Source organism: Haemaphysalis longicornis, unplaced genomic scaffold, assembly GCF_048455015.1.
Source record: "Haemaphysalis longicornis isolate Haplotype H1 unplaced genomic scaffold, Haemaphysalis longicornis Haplotype H1 scaffold_7, whole genome shotgun sequence".
Lineage (NCBI taxonomy): Eukaryota > Metazoa > Arthropoda > Arachnida > Ixodida > Ixodidae > Haemaphysalis > Haemaphysalis longicornis.
The window spans coordinates 58268933-58293026 of NW_027526422.1; the positions used below are offsets into that span (position 1 = coordinate 58268933).

Genomic DNA, 24094 nt, shown 5'->3' on the forward strand with positions numbered 1-24094 from the left:
GTATGTGTGCACGTATGCACGTATGTGCATACATGTATAGATGTAAGTACGTACGTATGTACGTATGTATATGTATGTATGTATGTATGTATGTATGTATGTATGTATGTATGTATGTATGTATGTATGTATGTATGTATGTATGTATGTATGCATGCATGCATGCATGCATGTATGTATGTATGTATGTATGTATGTATGTATGTATGTATGTATGTATGTATGTATGTATGTATGTATGCACTTGTGTATGTATTGTAAGCAACATGCCAATCAAAAGTTGCGCTCACTCTGTAATTGTTCACTAGGAAACCACCCCTCGTGGACGCTACGCACCCTCATCGAAGCCGGCTGTACGGGGGCGCGCCAGGCCGGCAGAGGATATGCGAAACACTCCCTTCTACACTCCCTTCTTCCGGGTTGCCCCAAGGCCGACCGGAAGCAACCCCCGTCGTAGCTCCCCGAGATCGAAAGAACATCGCCGCTGTATAGAAAGAACCGCATCACCCGACCGCCAACCCAAGTCCAGCGTGCTGTGGCCAAAAACACGCGTCCGCCCACTGCTGTCGACGGCCGCCTTGTTCGGCTAATGGATAACGACATTCCTTGCGAAAGTTTTTTTGGCTCGAGATGCAACTTATTTACACACAAAAAGCAAAATCAGTGTTAACGCCTCTTTTGTGAGTATTGGAAGGAACAGTGAATGTGACGACAGCGTGCTGCGTGTATCCTTTATGAGTGGAAGGTCCTCTTCTGAAAGGGAGGGCGACAGCGACGCATGCGCAATTCTGTATCCCACCAGGTGTCGCAATCCTGCTCCTTGTTGCGGTTCTTACTAGTAATGCAAACGTGAAAAGTGACCAGCCGCTACCTGTTACGAGGAAGAGGAGGAGGATCTACCTATTACACTCGACGAGACAAGCCTAATTAGTAATGAGCGGGTCCCCACGCCGTGACGTGCGCACGGACATAATTGCGCTCGGAACCATCATGTCCTCTTAAGTGAACGTTCGCTGAAACCGAAAACTTCCAATTGAAGCGCCGCGAATAAGCCTTTCGGATGACCAATCACTGCGATCAACGGAGCAACTTTTGCGACTGATTTGGCTCGGATAACGATTTGACTCGAGTATAATGCATCCACCGTGTGGCATGCACAATCGTTATTACAATCAATGCCAGGGCCTCAGAATTCTCCGAATGCGAGTTGTTTGAGTGTTGATCTCGAATCCAAGCTTTATATGGCTAGTATCCCGTGCATTTTTGGTGTGCGCGAGCAAAACCCCTCCGCGGCAAAGATAACTTTATCGCGAATGCTCAGCGCAAAACGGCTGTAATTCTTGTTTTTTTTTAAAACTACCTAAAAATTACATGACAATTGGCTAATAAAAGAGCGGTATCATTACTCCAACTTCAATTTACTTGCAATCGTCATTTAGTCAACAGTGAAGTTAAAACGTTACAGAATTCCGACTGCTCTCTATACATGGATTTCCACTGGAGGAAAACGGTCAGCTACTTGTTTGTCTGGTAGGATAAAACTCCAGTCCTTCCAAGGTTCATTAAGTAATCACAAAGCCAGTGACTACCATTACCAGACGATGTGAAAAATAAATACGTGTGCATTATCTAACCATGTGTGTGATGTTTATGTTTTACAGCTTCGCTGGTCATCCACCTTCACATAGTGTAAATGCACCTTTTTCTGTCCCTTTTTTTAGATTTCCTTGAGTTCTCATTTGTCGCCTTCATTTCGCCGCTTCGGCGCACGTGAAAGATCCTGAGGCGGCGTAAACTATTCCATAGCGCTCCACTACAACGCACATTATTGCCCAGTATTATCTTCGGCGTGTACATTCAAAACGTTCGAGCGTATAGGTTGTATTCACTGGCGAGGCACGCATGCAGGCAACCATGTGAGTGCGTCGTCACTGGTTACGCCGGGCTCCGCGGGATGGCGACACTTGTCCGTGCTAAGCCCATGGGACGTTTAAAACTTTACCCCACCGAACGAAAATTAATGCCTCGACTCCAATGTAAGTGCTATTAATAACATCTCTGCAGAAACTACCGTTGAAAATCGGGTTGAAACGGAGCAGACGACGCACGCTGTTTTTTTTTTTTTTCCTGCAGCGTGCGGCCGCAGTGGCACAGCCGCACCATTTCTGTTGCGCTTCAGCCATGTCCGTGGCCGTTTCCAGTGCTGCCAAGCGAAGAAATTGACAGCTAAGCTTTTCAGTGAATACCATCTGTAGCGAGTCAGACAAACAGGAGCTTTTAAAGGCCCTTGAATGTATCGTGTGCATCGGGTCCAGCGGCCGTGCATAAGAACTAACGTATCAACAAAATAAACATGACAATGCCGAAATCTTTAAATCAAGTCGACTGAGAGGGCTCGGCGCAAACTAGCTTCGGATCTCAAAGATATCCTCTTCCGTAAAATTAGAGAAAACAATCTACACTGGAATAGCCGAAGAGAAAACAAGCAAAGCTGACTTCCGGCGTCCAAAGGAACTAATGCAAGCAGCTGCAGGCAAAAGTTACCTCAACTGCACAGCAAGTAAACGAGAAACGATAAAATATTTCTACATCTGGCAGGCTGTATGATCCTGACCACGGCAGTGACTGAATAAATTACGCACTAATAATTATAAGAACGTCGAGCGTTCAACCGGTCAGAGCAAAGCGAACATTCATCTCCCGCAATGATTACAATTTTCTAGTTCGAACGTTTCTGAAAACTGTAAACATATAAACTAGGGGCCATGATTAGAAGTAGTTATTTAACGCTCCAAACTATGCTTTATTTCAAAGGCAACGTTCTAACGATGCTGGCACGTCTTCTATCTCGCTATCGTAGTTCTAAAAAAAAAATATATCGTTCGGAGTTGTAAACAGACGATAATAACTCTGAAGAGACAGAAGGCAAGCACACAAATTTTTCTACACCTCTGATTACACAGAAGCAACCAAGGAATGCTTACCACAGCAAAACGATGGCTGTACAAAATATTTACAGCTCAAGATGTCAGAAAAGGCACTTGCAGAAAAGCTAGGCAGATTTAACAGCGAAGCTGTTATCCTCTCGTTGGTCGGAAAATTTTGTGTCGTAAACAAAAAACTGGCAGGACCCAGCAGTTCTCACCCAAGACGCCGAGCGCATGCGTGAGGCTAATCAGGCATGCAGCATAGAGCTCAGTATTTGTGTAAAGAAAAAACCACAAAACAAGCATCGAAACCGCATGACGGATGATAAGGCGCCGGCGAACAATGGAACCCCCTACCCTACATGTCTTCTGGTAAAGATAGATTAGGTTTGCAGCTGCTCTCGAAAGGGGAGGGGGGTTGACGTCATTCAGGGCTAGTGAATGCGTCAGGCTAGGGAGGACCCAGCGGTTCTCACCCAAGACGCCGAGCGCATGCATCAGGACCCAGAATTCGCCTCCAGAGAAGCCGAGTGCAAGCGACAAGCCCGCCGAGACGACGAAGAACATTTCATACCCTCCCCCATCAATCAGCATGCGAAGTGGTTTACAACAGCTGCGCTGGACCAACGCCGCCTGTATTACCATTGCCTGACGCGTCCCGCGCTTTTCAATAGGAAGGGTAGGGACGCTTAGTTCAGGCACTGATCCGCTATGTGGCGCGTGCCGGCGGACATCTCGCCTTACGTCACTGCTCGCGAGTCGCGAACGCTGCACCCACTTCTACTACGTGTGTCTGTCAGCTTGCCTGTTGGGCTTCAAGGGCCGTTTCGCTTACATCTTAGCCGTGACGGGGCGCTAGTTCTGTGGAGCGCTGGGGATCTCGTTCAACGTGTCGCTCGCTTCATACTTGCTGCATTTTTCCAAAGATAAAGACAGAGGCGGACTGAAATAGTGTAAGAACATACTGATTGTCGGGTAGACATATAGCTAACAGAAAAATGATATTTTCTGCTGGGGCAGCCATTATTTTACTGATATTTTTCTTTCTGGAGTATTTAGAGAAGAAAAACTTGTGTGCACGTTTTTCGTTCAGGCGCTCACTTCTACGATTACTTTCTAATAATATCACGTGCTTGTAAACTTCAGAAAATTATAGGAAACAAAAGGATAAGCAGCTGGGATCCCGCCACGCGGTCCGGGCGCTTCTACAGTACAGTCCACAATTTTAGAAGTGCGTACCGATGCGGTGTGCGAACAGCGGGGTCAAAACAGTACCTAAATGCGGAGGGGATAGAGGTGGGATGCCCCACTCAGAAAATTTCAGGGCCTGTGATCCCAGTAGATAAGCGCGCAAAGCCGGCATCAGCCTGCGGCAGCGCAAGGAATTTTGCTTCGTCACAAAGGAAGTTTAATCAGTGACAGACCAAGACAGACAGGCATGGTGAAAAACAAGAAGGCGTAGGAGCGCCGCCTCGGGAACGCTAAACAAACTTTCCACTATTTGGCATAGTTTCCGAGAAGCGGCGCTGGCTGGCGGACACGAAAGCACGCTGGAAGGCTACGGAGCGGGGAAGGGTAGGGGAGAGCAACAGGAGAGTGGCTGTTTGGCCATTTTTCGCTCACGCGTTAGCATTGGCTGGACGCACAGCTTCCGCACGGCAGGACGGCGTACTTTTCTTGTTTCCCGTCAATTCCTCCCAAAACAGCCACAACCAAAACAACTGGCTGAGGCTGCCTTGTGAAATGCTTCGTTTAGTACGTTTATTCCGGGTTACAGCGCGCTAAGGACACAACGGACGTTGCCACCTAATCATAAAAGTGTGACTTTTCGGTTGCATCAGAGGACATGTTGAAATGGAAAGAACGAATACGATGCATACTCTTATGCTTCGAACATCTGGCGCTGGGGACGCATTCGACGAGGAAGGATATTACAATGCACGAGATTTGTTTAAAATGATGTGTGGCACACGCCAGGCAGGAAACCGCAATACCACGCACCGCCTGGCTCACGATAGCGACAAAGGATAAAGGCGCGGTCGTCTGTGGCGGTGGTTCACGCACGTGCCGTGAAGTTCACAGAGCCGGGGAAGGGGGACAACACCACCACCTACATGTGCGACGAGGCCTATAAACGCTTGTTTCCAAACAACGCCCCAGTCCTCAGGCAATTATTGAGTTAGTTAATGGCGCTTTTTAATGTTGACCGGTTACAAGGCCACGATCCCTCCTTAATCTTCCACATCTGAGGCGTACGACGCACTGCCGGCATTGTGCTTCGCGAGGGAGCACTCCGTCGAGAGCAAGAGAAACAAAAGACAAAAACAAACTGATCGGGTTTTTTTTTTTCTTTGTACCCGCACCGCAACGGCCACGAGTGCGGCTCAAGGTCTCGTACCCGTCTGCGAGCGATAATGGGAACAACGATTGCGGCGCTAACAGGCGAACCGACATCACGCCTCGTCTGGTAGAGAGAGGGACAGGAACGAAAAGAGCGTGCACCGAAATTCGCTGAAAGGGCCACACCTGCTTGAGGCCAGGGCAAGTCACGCAGTGCAGTGTAGGCAGGAACGTTCTTCGAAGCGAAGTCGTCGTTGAAAGAGTCATTAACTACTGTGATACACTCGGCTTCGCCCACTGTTGGAACTAGAACGGGATAATGAGCTGCTACCGGCCGCTTCGAGTGCGTACGACAAAACGTGCCCGGTATAGACGAGTCCCTTACACCCTCTCGTCTGCGTCGCCGGCCGTGCGTGCGAGCGTTACGCCAGATGTATCAGCGAAAGTCGGGGCTTTGTAGCAGAATATGATATAATGCCTGGATCAAAGCAAAAAAGAAAAAAAAAGACTGGTCTATTCGTACGTACGTGCGTCCGTCCCGGCAACACTATCTGACTTACCATCATCATCATTACCTACTCCTAACAACTCTTCACCGCGAGCAGTACGAGTGGGATCGCGTCTTGGTGCTGATGAGAACAGGACCTGCAGCCAACACTGCTTCCCTCAAAACTAGCGGGTAGCAGAACATAATCAGAAGATGTGTGTGTGCGATTGCATGCGTATGAAAAGCCCCTTCACAGGTCATCATTATCCGCGCAACGACAAGCTTCTTACAAAGACAGGGCTACGCTGAAGGTTTGTACGTACGCTCTGTACGCAATACTTGTCGAAGATTTATACGGAAGCTAGGGGAGTTGCACCAGGTAACGCTGGCCTCCGCGTAACGCGCCCGCGGGGCCAGGACGCGACTGGCTGCGGGGAAGATACAGTTCACGCGTGTATCACGTTCTGTGCGCTTGGTGTTGGTGGCTTCTAGATGGCGTCCTGGCCAGCAAAGCGCATCCGCTGTGCAAACTGCGAATACGAACGAGACGGTCGAGGAGTTTGAACCGCATGGTCACGACCCTCTCGCGCGACGTTTTTGACGACGAGGAAAACCACATCTACTGTAAAAGCATGACGTACGTGTGCTGTACAAGTAAGCACAAGGGCGAAGTTTCGCTTTGCGTCGATTTCAATGTAGCGAATCCGCCAGTTTTTATACCGGCGGCATACCCCAACAGCGTACAACATTTGCTATGAAGCACAGTAATGCGGCTGCGCACGTGTAGAAGTCAGCGAATGTCGCCGTGCGCCGCCTCCAGCTCATATACACCGTGCAGGCGTTTGCGTAGCATACGTGCCCGTACTGGCGCAACGACATAGTATGTGCTGAGCGAGAGAAAAAAATCTGCAGAAATTCAGAGAACTGTCTACCAATGCGTACCATTCTTATGCCGCTTGTCTAGAGAGCGAGTTCTTTACAGCTAATTATGGCTTTGAGTAGCGAAAGACGGGTTATTTTATTCTTTTTAAGTTCTTTTTTGTTTCTTTTCTCTGGTGATGTAAATATATACCATTAGAGCAACGAAGTGCCTTTACTTCGCTGATTATTGATTTTTTCCCGAAGCAAGGAGTACTATAGAGTTAATCCGTTTCGACATTTTTTATTTGCATTTTGAACGTTTTCTTGCGGACCCTTTCGTTTATTCCTCGGTTTTGGGGGGAGATGTGTAAGATGAATATTTTTTTTTGTTTTGTCAGATAATTCCTTAAACATTTCTTTTGTTTTTTTCTTATTTTTGTTTTTTTTAAATTCCGTTGGAACAATTATCTTCATTCACGCTATTTTAACGATTACAGCGTTTTTTTTCCCGCCAAATCTGCAGTTTTGTGCAACTGCAGGGCGTTACACGGTAGTTCGCCCTTTTCGCCATTTTTATTCGTCTTTTGAACGTTTTTTTTTATTTTGCGGATTTTTTTCGTTTGTTCTTCGGTTTGGGGGGGGGGGGGGAGTCTAAGATGCATATTTTTGATTTTGTCAGATCATCTTGTGAAAAATTTCTTCCTTTCTATTTTTCATATTTTTGGTTCTTCAAAGTTGTGTGCGACCAATTATCTCCATTTACACTATTATAACGATTAAAAGTGGAACAAACGCGAAATCTGCACTATTGTGGAAATGCAGGGCGTTACACCGTCCTGGCTGTGGGGGTAGTCGGCAAAGAATGCTACACATTAAAAAAAAAATTCCGGGCCACCTCAACTTGCGTGAAACCTGGGGAGGGGCGAAGCATGTCATGCAGTGTACAAGTGTATTCCTGGCGCCATGATGTTTTTGCCCACGGAGATGAAACCGTTGGGAGGGGGGGGGGGGGGTAGAGGTATACAGATTTGCTGTAAGTCTCGTGTCTTCGAAGTCCGAAGCGTTCTAGCGCGAGGCGTTGGAAAACGAGTGGCCCGGTGAGTTCTTTTACAGTTAAACCTGGATGTAACAAACCTCTATGTAACGAATTTCTGGATTTAACGAAGTTTTTCATTTCCCCATTTCAACCTCCATTGAAGCCCATGTGTTTGCGACCTCTATGTAGCGAAGGCGTTGCGACCGTTAACCTTGATGTAACGAATTCGCTACGCTGATGAGCAATTATTTTTTGCACTTTTTCTAAAAACATCGGCTTCCGAAATGCAAGACTTTAGCAAATTTTGCCCGCACCGCAATCTCCCGTGTGTTTCCACCTGTGAGTTCGGTGTGGGTTATGTAATTGCCCTGCGTGTCGGCGTGTAGTCGCGCGTCTCCACTGATATCTGTGGTGTCGGTTCTTCGGGGATTAGTTCTGCTGCCGGAAAAAGAAAGTGTTGTCTTTGCAAGCCAAGCTCGATATTCTAGGGGCCATCTCCACCGGCGAGGAAGAACAACGGCACCGCACGGTACAGTGCCCCAGCTAACATCCCCTCAACATTTCTGACTGCAGAAAAGAGCATTGATTTTGCGAAAAAGGAGCCCTTTCAGCATAAAAATTTTGTTCTTGAAACTTGTTAAGGCACCGAAAAGTATCAAAAAGCAGAACTGATGCTTAAGTTACGTTTGTGAATACGGGGGCCGGATAGCAGCAGCAGGCGCAAACCGCGCAGTTTTTCAGTGTGAAATATATCCTTGAACAAGGGTGAGTTCAGCACCACTGATGTCTAGCATATTGGTTTCGTTTCGGCTTCATTCGCGTGAGCTTTAACTCGAAACCTGCATGTAACGAAAACCTGGATGTAACGAAAACATGCTAATTTTTGTCAACTTCGTTATATTCAGGTTTGACTGTAGTACTTGTTACGTTCTAGCGCGATGCGTTGAAAATCGAGTACACCGGTGTTTTAGTACAGTGACTACATGATACTACGACGACGTGACACGCCTACAGCCCGAACCCCTAAGGGCCTTCGCCCCTAAAACCGTCTTTCTTTGTCATATGCTGCTGCACCCGCCGCGGTGGCTCAGTGGCTAAGGCGTTTCGCTGCTGAGCACGAGGTCGCGGGTTTGATTCCCGGCCGCGGCGGCCGCTTTTCTGATGGAGGCGAAAAGCAAAAACACCCGTGTGTACGAGATTTCGGCGCACGTTAAAGATCCCCAGGTGGTCAAAATTAATCCGGAGCCTTCCACTACGGCGCGCCTCATCGCCTGCGTTGCGTCGGCGCGTTAAACCCTACAATCAATCAAATCATATGCTGCTGTGCTCATTCCCGGAGATCATTACCGAAGCCACCGCTGCCGCCCCCAATCGAGGACCTACAGCTGCCTACCCACCGCAGGCGCACGTGGGAGATAATCGAAATAGCGTGCAGGCTGGTGGGCGTGAACGAGTTCGCGAGTGGGCTCGGTATGCGTAAGGGCTCAAAGGAAAGCCCGGAAAGCGCTGTACGGAATCTTGCAGCACTAACGCAGGAAGCGAGAGCGATACATCCAGGAAAAAGCTGCAGCTAGCCAAAACAATCAAGCTACCGTCGGGCATGCGGCCAAGCGGGGACGAGTAGAGAGAAGCGCGGTGTGCTGCCCGATAAGCTGAATCCGCTGCTAAAGGAAAACGCCGGGTGTCCTCTCGACGGACCGCCGAAGAGCATGCGTCATCACGGAGGGTTGCGCAACGCATTATACGCCATGAATATACGTGCCGGCATCTGATGCAGTTTGCTCTATAATATAGTGTGTCAGTCTTGTCTTTGTAAACATTTCGCGGGTTTTGGGCCTTGAACAACACAGAGGCTGCAACCGGATACAATTTTATACGTAGTTTAAATAATATGAACGGACCGATTTACGATATTTTTATTTAACGATAGTATATTGAACTAACCTTCTTTTCTCCCCGGTTCCCGGAAGCAGTATTGCGTGTGCGTGCGTGCTTTTCTTCTTTATCAGAAACTGGTCGCAGCGATAGTATGCTCCTTGAATCAGCAACTGCGTGCGCTTTGTCTGTTTTAATTGTCAATAAACAGTCGGAGATTCAAACCTGAGGCGAAGTAAATCACGGCACACTACGACACCTTCCGCGTAAGTTATAAATACGAAAGCATTTCAGGCGTGACAAAGATACGGATTTTCTCGGAATTATAGCAAGCCCGTGCTCCCGGCCCCAATAATCAGTGATGAGATCCTCTTCTATCATTAGTGCAACCAGGTAGACAGTACCGTAATGACGAGCACACAAGCTGTCGTTCCTCCGTGACGCCACTCGCTCGGCCTGTACGTACACCCGTCATTATCAGCAATAAAGCATTGTACGACCATGACAGCCAACCCGCTAACGCGGTGGCAGCAGTGAAAAAAAAAAAAAAAAAAAGAACAGTTACATAACCTTCACATGAATTTGAACAGGTTACCGACGGTCGGTTAACAGCAAGTACGATTTTTACGAGTTAAAAGTACTTACGGTTCAACGTGAGCCCAGTAGGGACGGTTTATCAACGATATTCACTCTAAGAAGTCTCCGTAGGTCGTCTTCACCACAGTGCTCAAAAATGACTACACGCAAGGCGTGGATGGCGTTTTGCATCCCCCCCCCCTTTTTTTTTTCACTCAAGTTTAATGTGCGACCACGTAATTAGTCGAATTTGCACATAGACTACCTCGAGTGGTCATTTTGGAGCATTGTAGTGAAGATGTCCTTACGGGGATGAGTGAAACATTAGGAAATCATTGATTGATTGATTGATTGATTGATTGATTGATTGATTGATTGATTGATTGATTGATTGATTGATTGATTGATTGATTGATTGATTGATTGATTGATTGATTGACTGTAGGGTTTAACGCGCCGACGCAACGCAGGCGATGAGGCGCGCCGTAGTGGAGGGCTCCGGATTAATTTCGACCACCTGGGGATCTTTAACGTGCGCCGAAATCTCGTACACACGGGCGTTTTTGCTTTTCGCCTTCACCAGAAAAGCGGCCGCCGCGGCGCATAAGGAAATCCTATGGCGTGAAGCTGTTACCGGAGATGCGCTGACCCTCGAGGGGCAATTCACTGAGCGGGTGGTTTGAGTGTCACGCTAAGCGATTCCCATTACATGGCCGGGGCCCATGCCGGACCTGCATGAGTTATAGGACAAATGAAGGCACTGCGTCTTCCCACCTGTAATCACGGAACGCTTAGGAAAAGGATGCACCGCTCTCAATGTATCGCGGATGATGGATGCGGATTTGTGTTCCAGAATGTGCGAGGTTTCGCCGCAGAGGAGACGACGAACACTTGTCACGATGTTAACCGGACACTGAAATGAGGACGCATCCTATTTATGGAAATCGCGGATGTGCACATGGTCCACACAGCCTTCACGAAGCAGGGCTGGACATCAGGAATTTACTATTACACACACCGTACACACTGATCTGTGTGTACGGACCCTTGGAGTTTGATCGACAGAAAAAATGTCATTGGAGCTCCCCGTGGTATGCGAGTATTCACATGTCGTTTATGAAGACTGATTGTAGATTTTAGTGTAAGGTGATTTGACATTACTCCAACGATTAGAATAACATGCAAAAATAAAACGTTAGGCAGGGGGGACGGTATCAGCCGATATATGTTCGGCAATGTCTATGGGAATGGCTCACGAAAATTCACCTATTCAGATTTTATATGGGAAGAAACGGGAAAGCTGGAAAATCTGAAAAATTGACACACTGAACAAAAAAAAAAAAATTCTGCAAATTGCTAAGCAGTTGTGTTGCATACGTGATGCCTTCGTAACTTGCGGCGCTCTTCATTAACATTTTTTACCCGACATTTCTCCGCGCCAAAAATTCTGATCATGTTTGGCGCTAATCTGAACTACATGAGCTACTCCAATCCCATCCACTTTCATCGAAGCAAATTATGCGCTCATCGCTAGCGCGTGCGCCGTCCTAGCAACAACGCCACGCCCGTACATCCCCTAACAACGACGGTTCCCACAGAAACTCCACTCCATTTTAATCAAACTGATTTCGACTTCCGCGCTCATTCCCCACCGTGCAGTGCGTCGCAGCAACCACGGCGTCCATGGTAACGCGCGATGCGCAGACGTCACCTGGCAATGAACGGCGTTTGCAGCAGCACCACGCCGATTTAATTGCGAAGCATTTTTTGTAGCGTGAGCTACACTGGCCGAGGTTGAGCAGTTTCGCGTGGCTCCTGGAGAGCCGTGCTGCGCATGCGCGAGGAGCAGTGACGTTACACGGCGCACAGAACGTTGGTCGCTGCCCAGCGTCTCTCGCAGACCCCACGCGCCCAGTGTCTTTGCCGACCTCCGTTCCGCACGTGGCGGCCCGGTCCACTTGATAATCATGCGAGGGGTGGCCGGGTGTGGAACCGATGGCTCGTTTGTCGCAGTAACACCGGCATGCGCCTATGGAACCAGCTTAGCTCTGGGGCGATTGGTGACGCTGCGCCGGAGCCGCTTGATAAATATACATGTGCCACATAATGCGTATACCGTGTGTGTGTCATTGAAGCAGCAGTAAGCATGATAATCAAGCTAATCCTAGACAAACAGTAAAGCTAAGAATAACCAGCTGAACCTTAGCTCATGCTACGTATATCCTGGCATAGCCGAGCTAAGCCACTGCTAATTTTTTTCGCACCAGTTTCAGCGCTCAATGCAGGATATGACAAACAACGGACCGACGGAACAAATGAAATGAACGAAACGAAAGAAACGAACGAACGCAGCGAGCGAACAAACGAACGAACCGAGCAATCTACCAATCAAACCACGAACAGTCTTAGAACTTTTCAGGATAGAAAAATCGCCATAAACATTATAACTACGCCTAACCTTATTTAATCAGCCGTACTTAACAAAATCATTGCAGCAATTACCCTAAAGGTCCAGCTGCAGCCCATTCGCCATTAAGACTCCAGCTTACCTGCTGTGCGGACGCCGGTGGTTGTGTTTCAACGCACAGCCCTAACACACCACTCTTAGGGGTCACAGTGAATGGGCTGACCATTGTGAACGCCGCAAACTGAGCGAAAAAAAAAATCAGAATCCAATGCCTACGCGTGTAATCGCAGCAATAATGTGACCGCACGTGAAGGACATCCTGGTCACGAGGCTACGCGCTGCGAACACGGACCATCCGACAGCCAACCAATCAAAAAGGTTTCGCCCGCTAGAGCGTTCCTTGCCCCACGCATGGCCTCCTCGACTGCACACCCGGTCAACGTGTCGCAAGCGCAGATGCTGTGCCGATTGTCCTTCATGAAGGGAAATTATAATGGCTTTGTGAATGGTGCGTGCACGTGTAGAGACACGCAGGCATAGGCACTAGACGCGCAGCCACATTCGGTACTTGTCGCAACATATTACGACAGGAAAATCAGTCGCCACGCTTGTCCTTTCTGATTCTTTTGTCAGTAGAGCCAGGGCGGCCTATTAATTCTCCAACTTTTGAAGCGAAGCGAACGGCCCACGCGCTGATGAACTAGCTGCCGGGCTTGTCAGTAACGGCATGCACGCATATATCGCTGGCCTCGAAAGCTTGTAAAGACATCGTCCGACCTTGTCACAGGCCTCACTTTTGCAACTTCCGTGGCACGTGCGAGTAATCGGAGTTGGGCGTGTGAAGCTCCACGTCCAAGGCTGCCACGAAAAGCCTCAACCTTCGCCCTCCACCTTCGTGTTCGATACCCGCCGAACGCTGCTTTGACCGCAACGACATGAAGTCACGCGTGGGTGGTGGCGTGCGATACGCGAATATTATTAAAAGATGACGCCGTTTTGGGATTTCTGTTCCCGCCGACTGAATGTAGCTGTTATGCTTGCATACGTATTTGCGTGGGGTACACACACAGGAAACGCACACTTGCCTTCGGAGACCGTTTGATGTTGAATTTACCGCTTCGACCTGAAAGATCGACACCGGTCTTCGAAAAGAAATACTTCCTGTTGATTAATACGGCGCTAAACAGGCATGGCCGAAATGAGACACAGACTGACATATACAAAGCAGTCTTGTCTAGTCTTGTCAAGGACAATGCTTCGTCACTGTGTAGGTGTGCACGTAGGTACGTATACGCATGCATGCATGCATGCATGTATGTATGTATGTATGTATGTATGTATGTATGTATGTATGTATGTATGTATGTATGTATGTATGTATGTATGTATGTATGTATGCATGCATGCATGCATGCCTGTATGTATGTATGTATGTATGTGTGCATGCATGTATGTATGTATGTATGTATGTATGTGTGCATGTATGTATGTATGTATGTATGTATGTATGTATGTATGTATGTATGTATGTATGTATGTATGTATGTATGTATTCAATGCGTATTAAACCTTTGCAAGGTGTTAAACCTCTTCTCTAAAAGACACATATATTCCCGCACGAATGGCTCTTGCAATGCCTTTAGCATCGCGCAGCCTAAAAGAACGCGAACAATGAAAAAATAGTAACAAGTTGCAATGGCTTCGCAAGTAGCGAGAAATGACTTGCGAAAGATGGAGCGAGAGTGGCAGATAAACCACGAAGCAGACGGCGGAGACGTACGCGAACATTTACGCACAAGTTGCACGGCTGCCAGGCACGCGTAGTCACGTGATTAATGGTTCATTTAGCGACGCACACAACGTCGCCACGGTGCAAACTACCCAGAGGTAAGCTGTCAACTTATCAGGCATAGGGTTTTCCCTCGCCCGACGAGGCTGGTATATCGTCATCATCACTATTACAGAACGGAGGGGAACGGAGTTCTATTAGGTCGACGGGGATCGGTTATACGAGATTTCGTATAATCAAGAATAGTGAGACCATAACAAAAAATGTGACGTGGTTGAATGCGGTACACCACGGTTGTGACCCTGGAAGGGAAGTGACGGAAGTGACCCTGTATAAGCACGTTATTCCGCTCCTTGATTGAAGCGTGGTAAATAGAAACTAACTTTTTGAAAGAAACAAACAGGAGAAGCTTTTGCATAATGAATAGCGGCCCTACGGCGGAGATGCTTGCCCTTTTTTCTCTTACGTTCAGCGTGGGAGCAGAGGACAGGACTGCGCCCAGCTGTCTCCTCGAAGGACTCGGGGCCTTCGAGTTCCCGCAGTTGCTTCGGGGGCCACGGCCACGCAGCCATCGTGATGGAACTCCAATGCGCGAACTGAGTGGCGTGGGCACAACTCAGCGGCCGTGTTGACAACTCGTGGGGGCGCATACCGCACGAACGGTATACATTGTGCTTCAGCCCACATCGAACGATCCAGCAAGGGCTCTTTTATGAAAGAAGAGGAAGATGATCAGGCGGAGCAAAAAAAAAAAAAAAAAAGGGCGTTAGAAAGTAAAACAAGAAAGAATGACGAGGAATAAGGAGATCGCTACGAGTAATGACGTCAATGCTTCCCGCAGCGCACTAGGAAGTCGCTGTCCTCCGCGACAGCTAGCGCTTTTGCAGACCTCCGATCCATGGTGAAAAAGTTGCACAGAAGAAAAGTAAAGCAGTAAAGCGACGTCGGCGAAAAAAAGGTGCGCGGAATAGGCAAACCTTATTTTCGATTTTTTTTTTTTTTTTTTTTACACTGGAGCAGTGGGAGAACCAGCTGACCAGCTCACGCCCTCAAGACCAGCAACGACTGGTGGACAGGGCCCGCCGGGCAGCCAAGGACCAAGGCTTCCTGGACTAAGGAGGCCTCCCACAACGGAACTCATACAGTTAAATAAATGTTTATTCCTCCTCCTCCTTACGAATCGTCTACATTATTTGCTCTGTCTCTCTATCTAGCTCGTAACTAAACTCCCTCTCTGTGCTAACCGCCTTGTGATCGAACTTTCTTTAGGGAGGTTACAGTGATCACTCCAACCCCGGGGCTCCGCTCAGAGATGAGTCACTCTTTTGCTACCGTTCTTCATCTCCTACAGTTCACGTTGTAAAGCAACAAGCGAATTACGAGTTACGGGGCTTAACGCACCGAAGCTACACCTGCCGTAGCGGAAGACTCCGGATTAATTTTGACCACCTTGGGATATTTAACGTGCGCCGAAATCTCGACACATGGGCGTCTTCACTTGTCACATTCACATCTGGAAAGCAGCCACCGAACCCTCGTCTTTAGGCTCAGCAGCACAACGCCTTAGCCACTGAGCCACCGCGGTGAACATAAAGCAACAATCTCATTTTTTAAAAAAGAATCGATATTACAAGTTTACCCATCTACAAGCCACAGCTAGTAGCTTCGGCTTGCAGCTCGAAGCTTCGGCTATTGGACTAACAGTTTGTTATTAAAGCGAAAGCTCTTTTAGTGGGCTGATAGCGTTCTGCCAAAAAACTAATGCATTTACCCATAGACTGGTTGGTCGACCGAAAAGCTCTGATAAGACATCTGGACACACAGCGCGTGCGTGAAACCTGGATTCCATTGTGCCAAAATGGCTACTCTAAAATCACCAAAAAAAGAACGGTTCTAGGTAAGACAATACACGCATCCATAATGAAGAAGGACTACTACAGTATACGTTTATATCATAAACCACGTATGGGTATACACTTGGATCGTGCGTAGATGCAGTTACTCAGTGCGCGAAAAATCGCCGCATGGGTTCGTTTTTTGTTTGCGATTTGGGTCTTTGGAGGTTTGACGATCGACCGGACGCACTTTCAGCGAAATGTTGGACGCACTTTACGGAGTAGCAAGCCGAGCTCGCTGCCAGGCTGACTTCTCTTTATCATTAAAGGCATCCCGCCTCCCACACGCACTTAGAGCTTTCGCGCTTGTATGAGCTTTCTCCGGGAAGTAATTTTTAAATGCAGAGCATTTCAGTAACTCACGATGTCACCCGCGTTGGCGTCCGTAGTCCACACGCTCACTGCGCATGCGCGTCGAGTCGAGGCGATAGCGAACACTCTCTCGCGAGGGGCATTGGATTGGATTCGATTGGCTTGGATTGGATTGGCTTGGATTGGATTGGGTTGGATTTAGATTGGATTGGATTGGATTAAAGTGGATTGTGTTGGATTGTGTTGCGTCATAGCCGCGGCACGTTGCGTCATAGCCGCGGCAGACGCGCTGGGGTCGGCGCATGTGCAGTACTCTCTCTTCCGCGGTTTCCTCTCCTTCGGGCGCGCTGCGCATATAATCGGTGTGCCGTTCTCCGGCGAAGCAACATCTGCGCTTGGCTTAAGCACCTAGAGTCCACGCCGCTTTACAAGTACGCCAACGTCGTCGACTGGGTCCGGCTTACGCAGTCCCCTCAACGTATATAACCGGCGGAGCGCGCGTTCGGAATTCAGTCAAGGGCGTCTTTGCTTGGCTTTCGCTTGACGTGACGCTTTGCTTGACTCGGGTAGATGCGACGCATTTACTCGAGTTCCCCCCGTTGGAAGATGCGGGCGGCTTTTTTTTTTTTGTTCTAAAGAGTTGATGATCTATAATAGAACTCGTCATACAGCGTTATAAAACGATAACATCAAGACAGAACTTTCCCCCAAAGAGTTCGTGTAGTCGTTCTCAGCGTGCTTTTTTTTTTTTTTTTTGCCGTATCTCTGGCTGGTGAAGAAAAGTAAGCGAGAGAGGAGAAGAGTAGCCGTGTTCGCCAGCGTCGTCCATCGTGCCACTGGAACCAAACAACCAATCGCGAGTTGCTGCGGAACGTCGCCCGCGATGATCGCACGACGACGACGTTGCGAAAGCGATCGAGGAAAAGCCCCACAGCAAAGGAGGTTGCGCGTGCATCGGTAAGGAACGACAACGGCGTCGCGTACGTCTCGCTTAGAGGGAGGAAAAACAACAGACATATTTGCTCGCCAACAGCGGCCGGGAAAGACAAATTGGTCGCCGGGCTGTAACGCACGTCCGACGGCGTGGCGGCGCCGGGGGGCGCGCTGCCGTTTGTCGACCGAGGACGCCTCGGACAGAGGGCGTGCTGGCAAGGTTATGATTAGAGACTGGAACTTTAGGCAAAATGCCTATTTTCTCCTTGAGTCCGTATCAAGCCTATTTAACATATAAGCATGAACTAAGGGAAGGGGAGCATTTTGAGCAATACTTTATTGTATCTATAATGCCTATTTTGACTACATGGGCTTTTTTAAAAAAAAAGCGCCTATTTTGACTATATGGGCCTATATGGGCTGTTTAGCCCCTAAAAATGCCTTTTTCGTGTTATATGTGCGTCTTTTTTAGTTTTTCGAGTCGGTGGTATGCACGGATTGTTTTCGCTTCAGAGGCCCGCAACAAAGTGTTTGTCGCACCCCGTTTGAAAATAAAAAATAAGTAAATAAATAAAAAAAATTCACGAGCCGTGCCAAAAAAGCCCACAAACGCAAGCCGTGCACAAGCTACCGCCACCTAGACCTCGACCGAACCGCCAGAGGCCCGTACGCATCCAACCGCAGCCAACCTCACCGATGTCACCGTAGTCCACGCGAGCTGTTTTGTTCTATGTCCTTCTGACGCGCTGTGTCCGCGGACCAACGGCGAGAACTTTGCCCATATGCCCCATCCATTGCTAACGCAATAAAAACCACGGCACCAATGGTGCTGTGAAGGGCTGAGCAGGTCGTTCTACTTTGTCAACGAATACACACCTGCAGTTAAGATCTTTCTTCGGTTTGCAGTTGTGTCTTCAATCAGCAGTTACCGATTGTCCCTCTTCCACCACAGCCCATTGATACGACTTAAAAACTCGGCTAAGGGCGGAAATCGCAAACGACAAAAGCATTGCAGCCGAAATTGTTTACACCACGGTGCACATGAACGTTACTTGGCACATTTGTGTGCTTATTTCACACTCTTAGCAAAAAGTATTTCCGCAGCTGAGAGCTTTTGCGCCACTCTGACTGAGAATGCTGAGCTGATGTCGGAGGTCCAGGACTTACCCGCCACAATCCCCAAAGGACCGGTTCCTGATAGAGCCATTACTGTCTGACAATCTGCCATTCTGTCTGACATAACGTTCCTGGATTCCCTGTGGTAAAAGAGCTGCCGTTCCCCACTGTTGTCACAAACTGGTGGGAGTGTGCCATTTAAGAGACACGCTCGTGTGGCGTGAGTGTGGCCTATTCGCAGTCTACAAATAGACACTTCTGTGAATATATCTTGTTTCTCAGCGAGGTATTTACCTATGTATGGAATAATCGAGCGTAATTTATTGTTGGATTCCTGCTGCCACATTTCACGAAGTATCCGTCGTGTAGCTGGTTTCATGTCCAGATGCGGAGCCCGAAGTTCATCCACGCCAGTGCGAAGAGAAGCTGCCGCAGCATACCGGTCGGTGATTTCGTTCCCACGTATGCTGCTGTGCCCCGGCACCCTGCACACTATACTATTGCCACATTTGAAGCATAAGCCGTCATTATCTCCCTAGTGAGCTGGCTAAATACAGGGTTCTTACTTGGTGTTCCTAAGTGTAATGCCATCACGACACTGAAATAGTGTGCAAAGATAATAGACTGCTGTATTTTCTTTTCTGTGATGTGCTGAACGAGCTTCTGGGGGTGCCGTCCAGGGGGCTGGTCAAGCGGTGCTGGACGTGGCTACGAAATTCAACCGAAAGTTACTCAGAATGTCCAAAGGCTCGTTTTTTGTAATTAAACGAGGTCGTGTTTTGTCCTCATGGCCCATCCCAGCCTAAAATCACAACAAAAATACTGCAAAAAGCCTAACAAGAATTCCTGTCGTACGACAAAAAAACTTTGTTGTGACAACAGAAGTGCTTCCTCAAGTAAATTTCCTCAACGACAAACATTCCTGTAGTCACAACAAAACTGCCGTTTACGTTACTCTTTACATTGGGCAATGACATTCAAACCATGTCCAACTACTGACGGAACATCAGGATCACGACAAGACAGGAATTCGGCACGACGGAACATCAAAATCGGGACAGGAATACGACACACGACAGGACATCAGAATCACGACACGACAAGAATATACGACCAGACGACACGGAGAAATACGGCAAACTACAGAAATTTTTCTTGTAATTTTCGACTGGGCTGCCCCGCGTGGCTTAGGCCCCATTTAGGACTTTGTTGTCTTGGGAGAAGTTTGGGGAACTTGGAAGGATTAAAAGTAAAGCACTCTTCCTGAGTTCGCCATAATCAGGGCCGCCAGCGAATCTGCTAAGGTTGCGTTACGAAGCCAAGCGCTTCACTCTACCTCCATTCCCTCCCTGCCGTGCACGTTAGGTTTTCTGGAATGCTGAAAACGTCAAGACTAAGAAAGAATGGCTGTCTTTTCACACGAACATTTACGCCGCCATGTCGCGCTGTTATTGGAATTCCGCCAACTCGTTCAGCGTCCAGCTTTTGTGAATTTGAATACATAAGTGAAGGTTGAATTCGCATCACTCTTTGGGCCAGGTTACGGTACTCGACGCAACGACATTAGATACAGCTGAGATTCTTGCAGGCAGACCACCCGTCATCGCACAGCATGGCACGCGCAAAGTGTGAACAAGTGATTAACGCTTTGTGTCGTCTCACTTCATGTCATTTAACAGCAATTTTTGGCACTTACGCACATCTTAACTGAAAGCCGCGGAACGTGCAACGAAAATTTCAGATTCATTTGCGTGGTCTCTCGCGATAAGCTGCAGAAAATCAAGTGCTGTAGCATTTATTTCATGCTCGAATTTAAATGCCACGTGCGAGGGATGACGTCGTGACCTTCTTGAGGGCGAGACTGGCCACCGCAATTTTTTTAGGGTCATCAAACAGCTATTTATGCCATACCCACGATTTCTCGTTCTGTCGTATTTTGTAAAATACTTTTCACCGCCCGCAACATGTTTGTCCAAGCCGCTTTCACACTCCCCGATACCCTTGATTGCGTCCAAATATCTCGACGTATAATTTACAATGCTTCCCGGTTAGATATTCCAGCTTTGTAAACCTGGCGTGTTTCTGTAATAAAACTGAGCGGGAAGTAAGCGTTCGCCCTGTGTGCCTTGTTAACGCGCAGTGATAGAGGTTTTTATATTTCTTAATTCGCTTGGCTAAGGTTATCACACCGCTTCATTTCTCACACTTCGTCACCACGTGTGTAGCTCTCAAAAAAAAAGAAAAAAAGAAAAGAGACCCGTCTGCGCGCCGCATTGTGGCCTGCAAAATCACGCGGTAAATTCAAATTCGAACAGTGTGAACGCGGTTCAAACCAAACGTGCTTGATCCCCGTTTGAATGACAAAAAAGCATTCACATCTGCACGGGAACGAGTAAGACACGCCGTCGTAGCCCTCTGCTCGGACGGATCGCCTACCTGAACACGGCGATCCTGGACTTCAGCATGGAGACGCGGCACTTCTTGTCGCGGGGATCCTCGGTGGGAATCTCGGCGAACGACAGTCCGGACGGCTTGCCGCCCGGTGCCGCACACTTGTCCTGACGGCCGCATTCCGGCGTCGTGGTGTCCACAACGCCGCTCTCTTCGGACACCTCCGGTAGTATTTCGCCGTTTCCCAGCTCACTCGCCTCTGGAACGATCATCCCTTGCAGGGTTGTCATTGTCCAGTCGATTGGCAGCCCGTTCTTTTCAAACCAGGAACGCGTTCGTTCGGTCCGCTATGAAGAACACACAGAGCGGCCTAATTGAGGTAGCCGCGAAACTTATTAAGCTATCCGAAACTTGTCCGAACGACTCACGCTCTGACAAATGTTTCTCGTGGCCTCTTGCTCATCCGGGCATGTGACGGGCACAGCGGACGCGGTCCAAACAAGATCCAAGCGCGTAGCTGAGGTGGCTGAACAATCACTGACAAGCGGCCACAGTTCAGTCGATGTCAGCTGCAGTCCTGGTCGGCGTCAGCGCGTCGATGTCGGCGTCAGCGGAGACACAGCTGTAGTGGCTTTCCCTCGGCATTCGCAGCTGCACCGGGGTCGAGAACACCGGCGGTGACACAGCATCCACATTTCACGGGCTTGATCTTCTAGGTAAACACTTCGCCCGCCGCAGTCACTCCACCGTCTAGAACACACGCCACGCGCGCGACCGCGCACGGGGATACACACGCGCTCTTTCTTTCTCTCCTATCTAACCCTTTCCCCTTTTCTGACGCCCCTCTCCGCTTCCTGAAACGCTATGAACATGTAGGAGCCCACCGAACCGTCTCGCCGGTCGTTTTGTGTGGAGCAAGTGGCAGAGAGACGGGGGGAGGAGATGGCGGAGGGTAGACCCGTTTGTTTCGCGAAGTTATAATTCCCAGCCGCCGCTTGAGACCACTGGATTGCCGGCGGCTGTCTTCGTGCGCGTGTGCAGCACGCTCGAAGTCAATCTAGCCGGCGCGTGCGTGTGTGCGTGCAAGCGCCTCGGGCCGGCCGCGAAAATTTATTGCGTATTAGTGAGTGCCGCACGCGCGCAGTCGATCGGCTTCGCCGCGAAACTCTATGGCCGCGGGGACACCTATCGGTGCCGGGCGTGGCAGGCGGCGTCGTCGTCGGGGGTGTCGAACCTTCCCGAAGTGTCGCGGATGTGACATGCCACCGCGGATTGCTGCTGCGGGCGAGATGGCGACACGACGACGCAACGGGGAAGAGGGGGGAAGGAAGAGTTAGAGGACGTGTTTCCCGGATCTGCCGTAAGCGTCTCTTCGCCGGCGTGATTGACACGGCGTGTGCGTCGTCGGCCAACACTGCTCGGCCGCCGACTTCCGTCAGTTGGTCGCTCGCGCGTTGCGTTCGTTGTGTGAGTGCATCCTTAACGTCACCGACGACGCAGGCTGTGCCGGTCAAAGACACAAGTAACGACCACACAGCGCATACGGAGGACCAAAGCGGGAAAACTCTTGAAGCTTTCCACTCGGTAACGTCCACTGGCGGTCGGTGTTGCATTTCGGGACACATTTCCTCCTTCGAGGAGAAGTGTACGGGGGTACATGTAACAGCGAGAATTGCGATAGTTTGCCGAGCAGACCAGAAAGGGCTTAAGAGGCGGTGAATAATAATGACGATAGACTTTCTTGAGCTACTTAAGCGCAAAAATTTTTGGTTTGTCTGTCTGTGGCTCGATTCAACCACCCGGCCAAAGTGAAACAAAATCTGCGCGATAGTCTTATATACTCACAGTCAAATCTGAACGTCTAACTCCGGTGTCACTGTTCATACTTGTCAACATTGCTGAACAAGAACAAGACATTACGCAAATATAAGTCAGGAAATCAATACATTAGTGATATTTACAGTGTTCCCTTTAGAAAAAAAAAGCCATGGATGCTTGATTTTTGCGAAACGAAATACTACATCTACTGCAGAAAAAAAAAATCACTCCTGGTGAAATTTTAAGAAATCAAGCGGCAACAGTTACGAAACGTTCCACTAGATATGTTCCACGTTCTGCTTGGAGTAGGGCAACGTGGTTCTATAAACGTTGAAGTAGGGCGCCTCGATATACGCGCGTCTCCTCCGTACGGCAGTGCTGGCATCGAGGCACCCGGCCTGGAGAAGTGGAACGCGGCAAATTTAAATTGTTTTGAGAAATTATTTTGCCTGTTTACCTTGGGAGGAGCGCGACGGAAGAGGAACAGCATGAGAGGTGAGCGGGAAAGCGAAGGGAGGCATTTACTTGGAAAATGTCGATGAAAGACTATCGTCTTTTGTCGACATTTTCAACGAAAGGAGCAGATACGCGGCCAATTTTTTTCATTATATCGCCAGAAATTCTTGTGATTCATTTTTCTTAATCATGATGTTTCAACTTCAATCGGAACACTTTCATATGGTCCCCTGTGTGACGCGGACATCATTATCATGTAAGCGTAAGGCACGTGCACGTGAGAAAGGCGATCCAAGAAACATAGTCTCATTTCACGGAACAAGTTTCTTCCGGCCAACCACGTTCTCTGAGGATCCATGGAGCGTGTCTTCTGTAACCGCTATCATGCGTTGGATTGCGGCGCAGCACGTGTAAACGCGATACGTAAGAGTATGTATGGCAAAGAGTAGCTCTGATTCGTAAAGGTGACAACAGCTTGCTGAGCTTTTGCCAAGAGTCGACTCAGGTAAATTTATTTCAGAAACATGCTTCGCAGGGATCTGAATGGCAGCTCTACTATACTCGCCACTCATGCAAGGTCAAACAAAACCAGCGAATTTTCACAGCTCCTCTCTGTTCCGCCATTAATTGTGTCACGTTCGGCATGTATACTGCAATGGCTTAAACCGGAAGTCTATCGCGTGAAGTCGTGAGGGGAAAAAACGGACTACGTAAACCTTATAGTTCTTGATTTCAGGTACTATATTCAAACCATACCTTCATCTGGGAGCGAAAAATCTACAATGCCTTCAAAAGTATTGCGTTAAGTTTTGCTCCTGGATGTCTCTAAAATGATGCGAATTGTCTCCATGCCTATTGGGGGAAATAATCGTCAT

General features: G+C 48.6%; 1 protein-coding gene across 3 annotated transcripts in view; it reads right to left on the minus strand.

Moving 5' to 3' along the window:
• LOC144145740 (NAD kinase-like) overlaps positions 1 to 21963 on the minus strand; it is a 54484-nt gene extending 32521 nt beyond the window's left edge. Inside the window, exons 1-2 of one of the 3 annotated variants that reach the window (XM_077677445.1) lie at positions 21374 to 21963; positions 20991 to 21292 (exon numbers count right to left, since the gene is read on the minus strand). In XM_077677445.1, coding sequence (XP_077533571.1) covers positions 20991 to 21235 — 245 coding nt within the window. In that variant the 5' untranslated portion in view covers positions 21236 to 21292; positions 21374 to 21963. Of the gene's footprint in view, positions 1 to 20990 lie in introns of all 3 variants that reach the window. The other 2 variants (XM_077677444.1, XM_077677446.1) reach the window with 2 other exon arrangements.
• Between the last annotated feature and the right edge of the window lie 2131 nt (positions 21964 to 24094).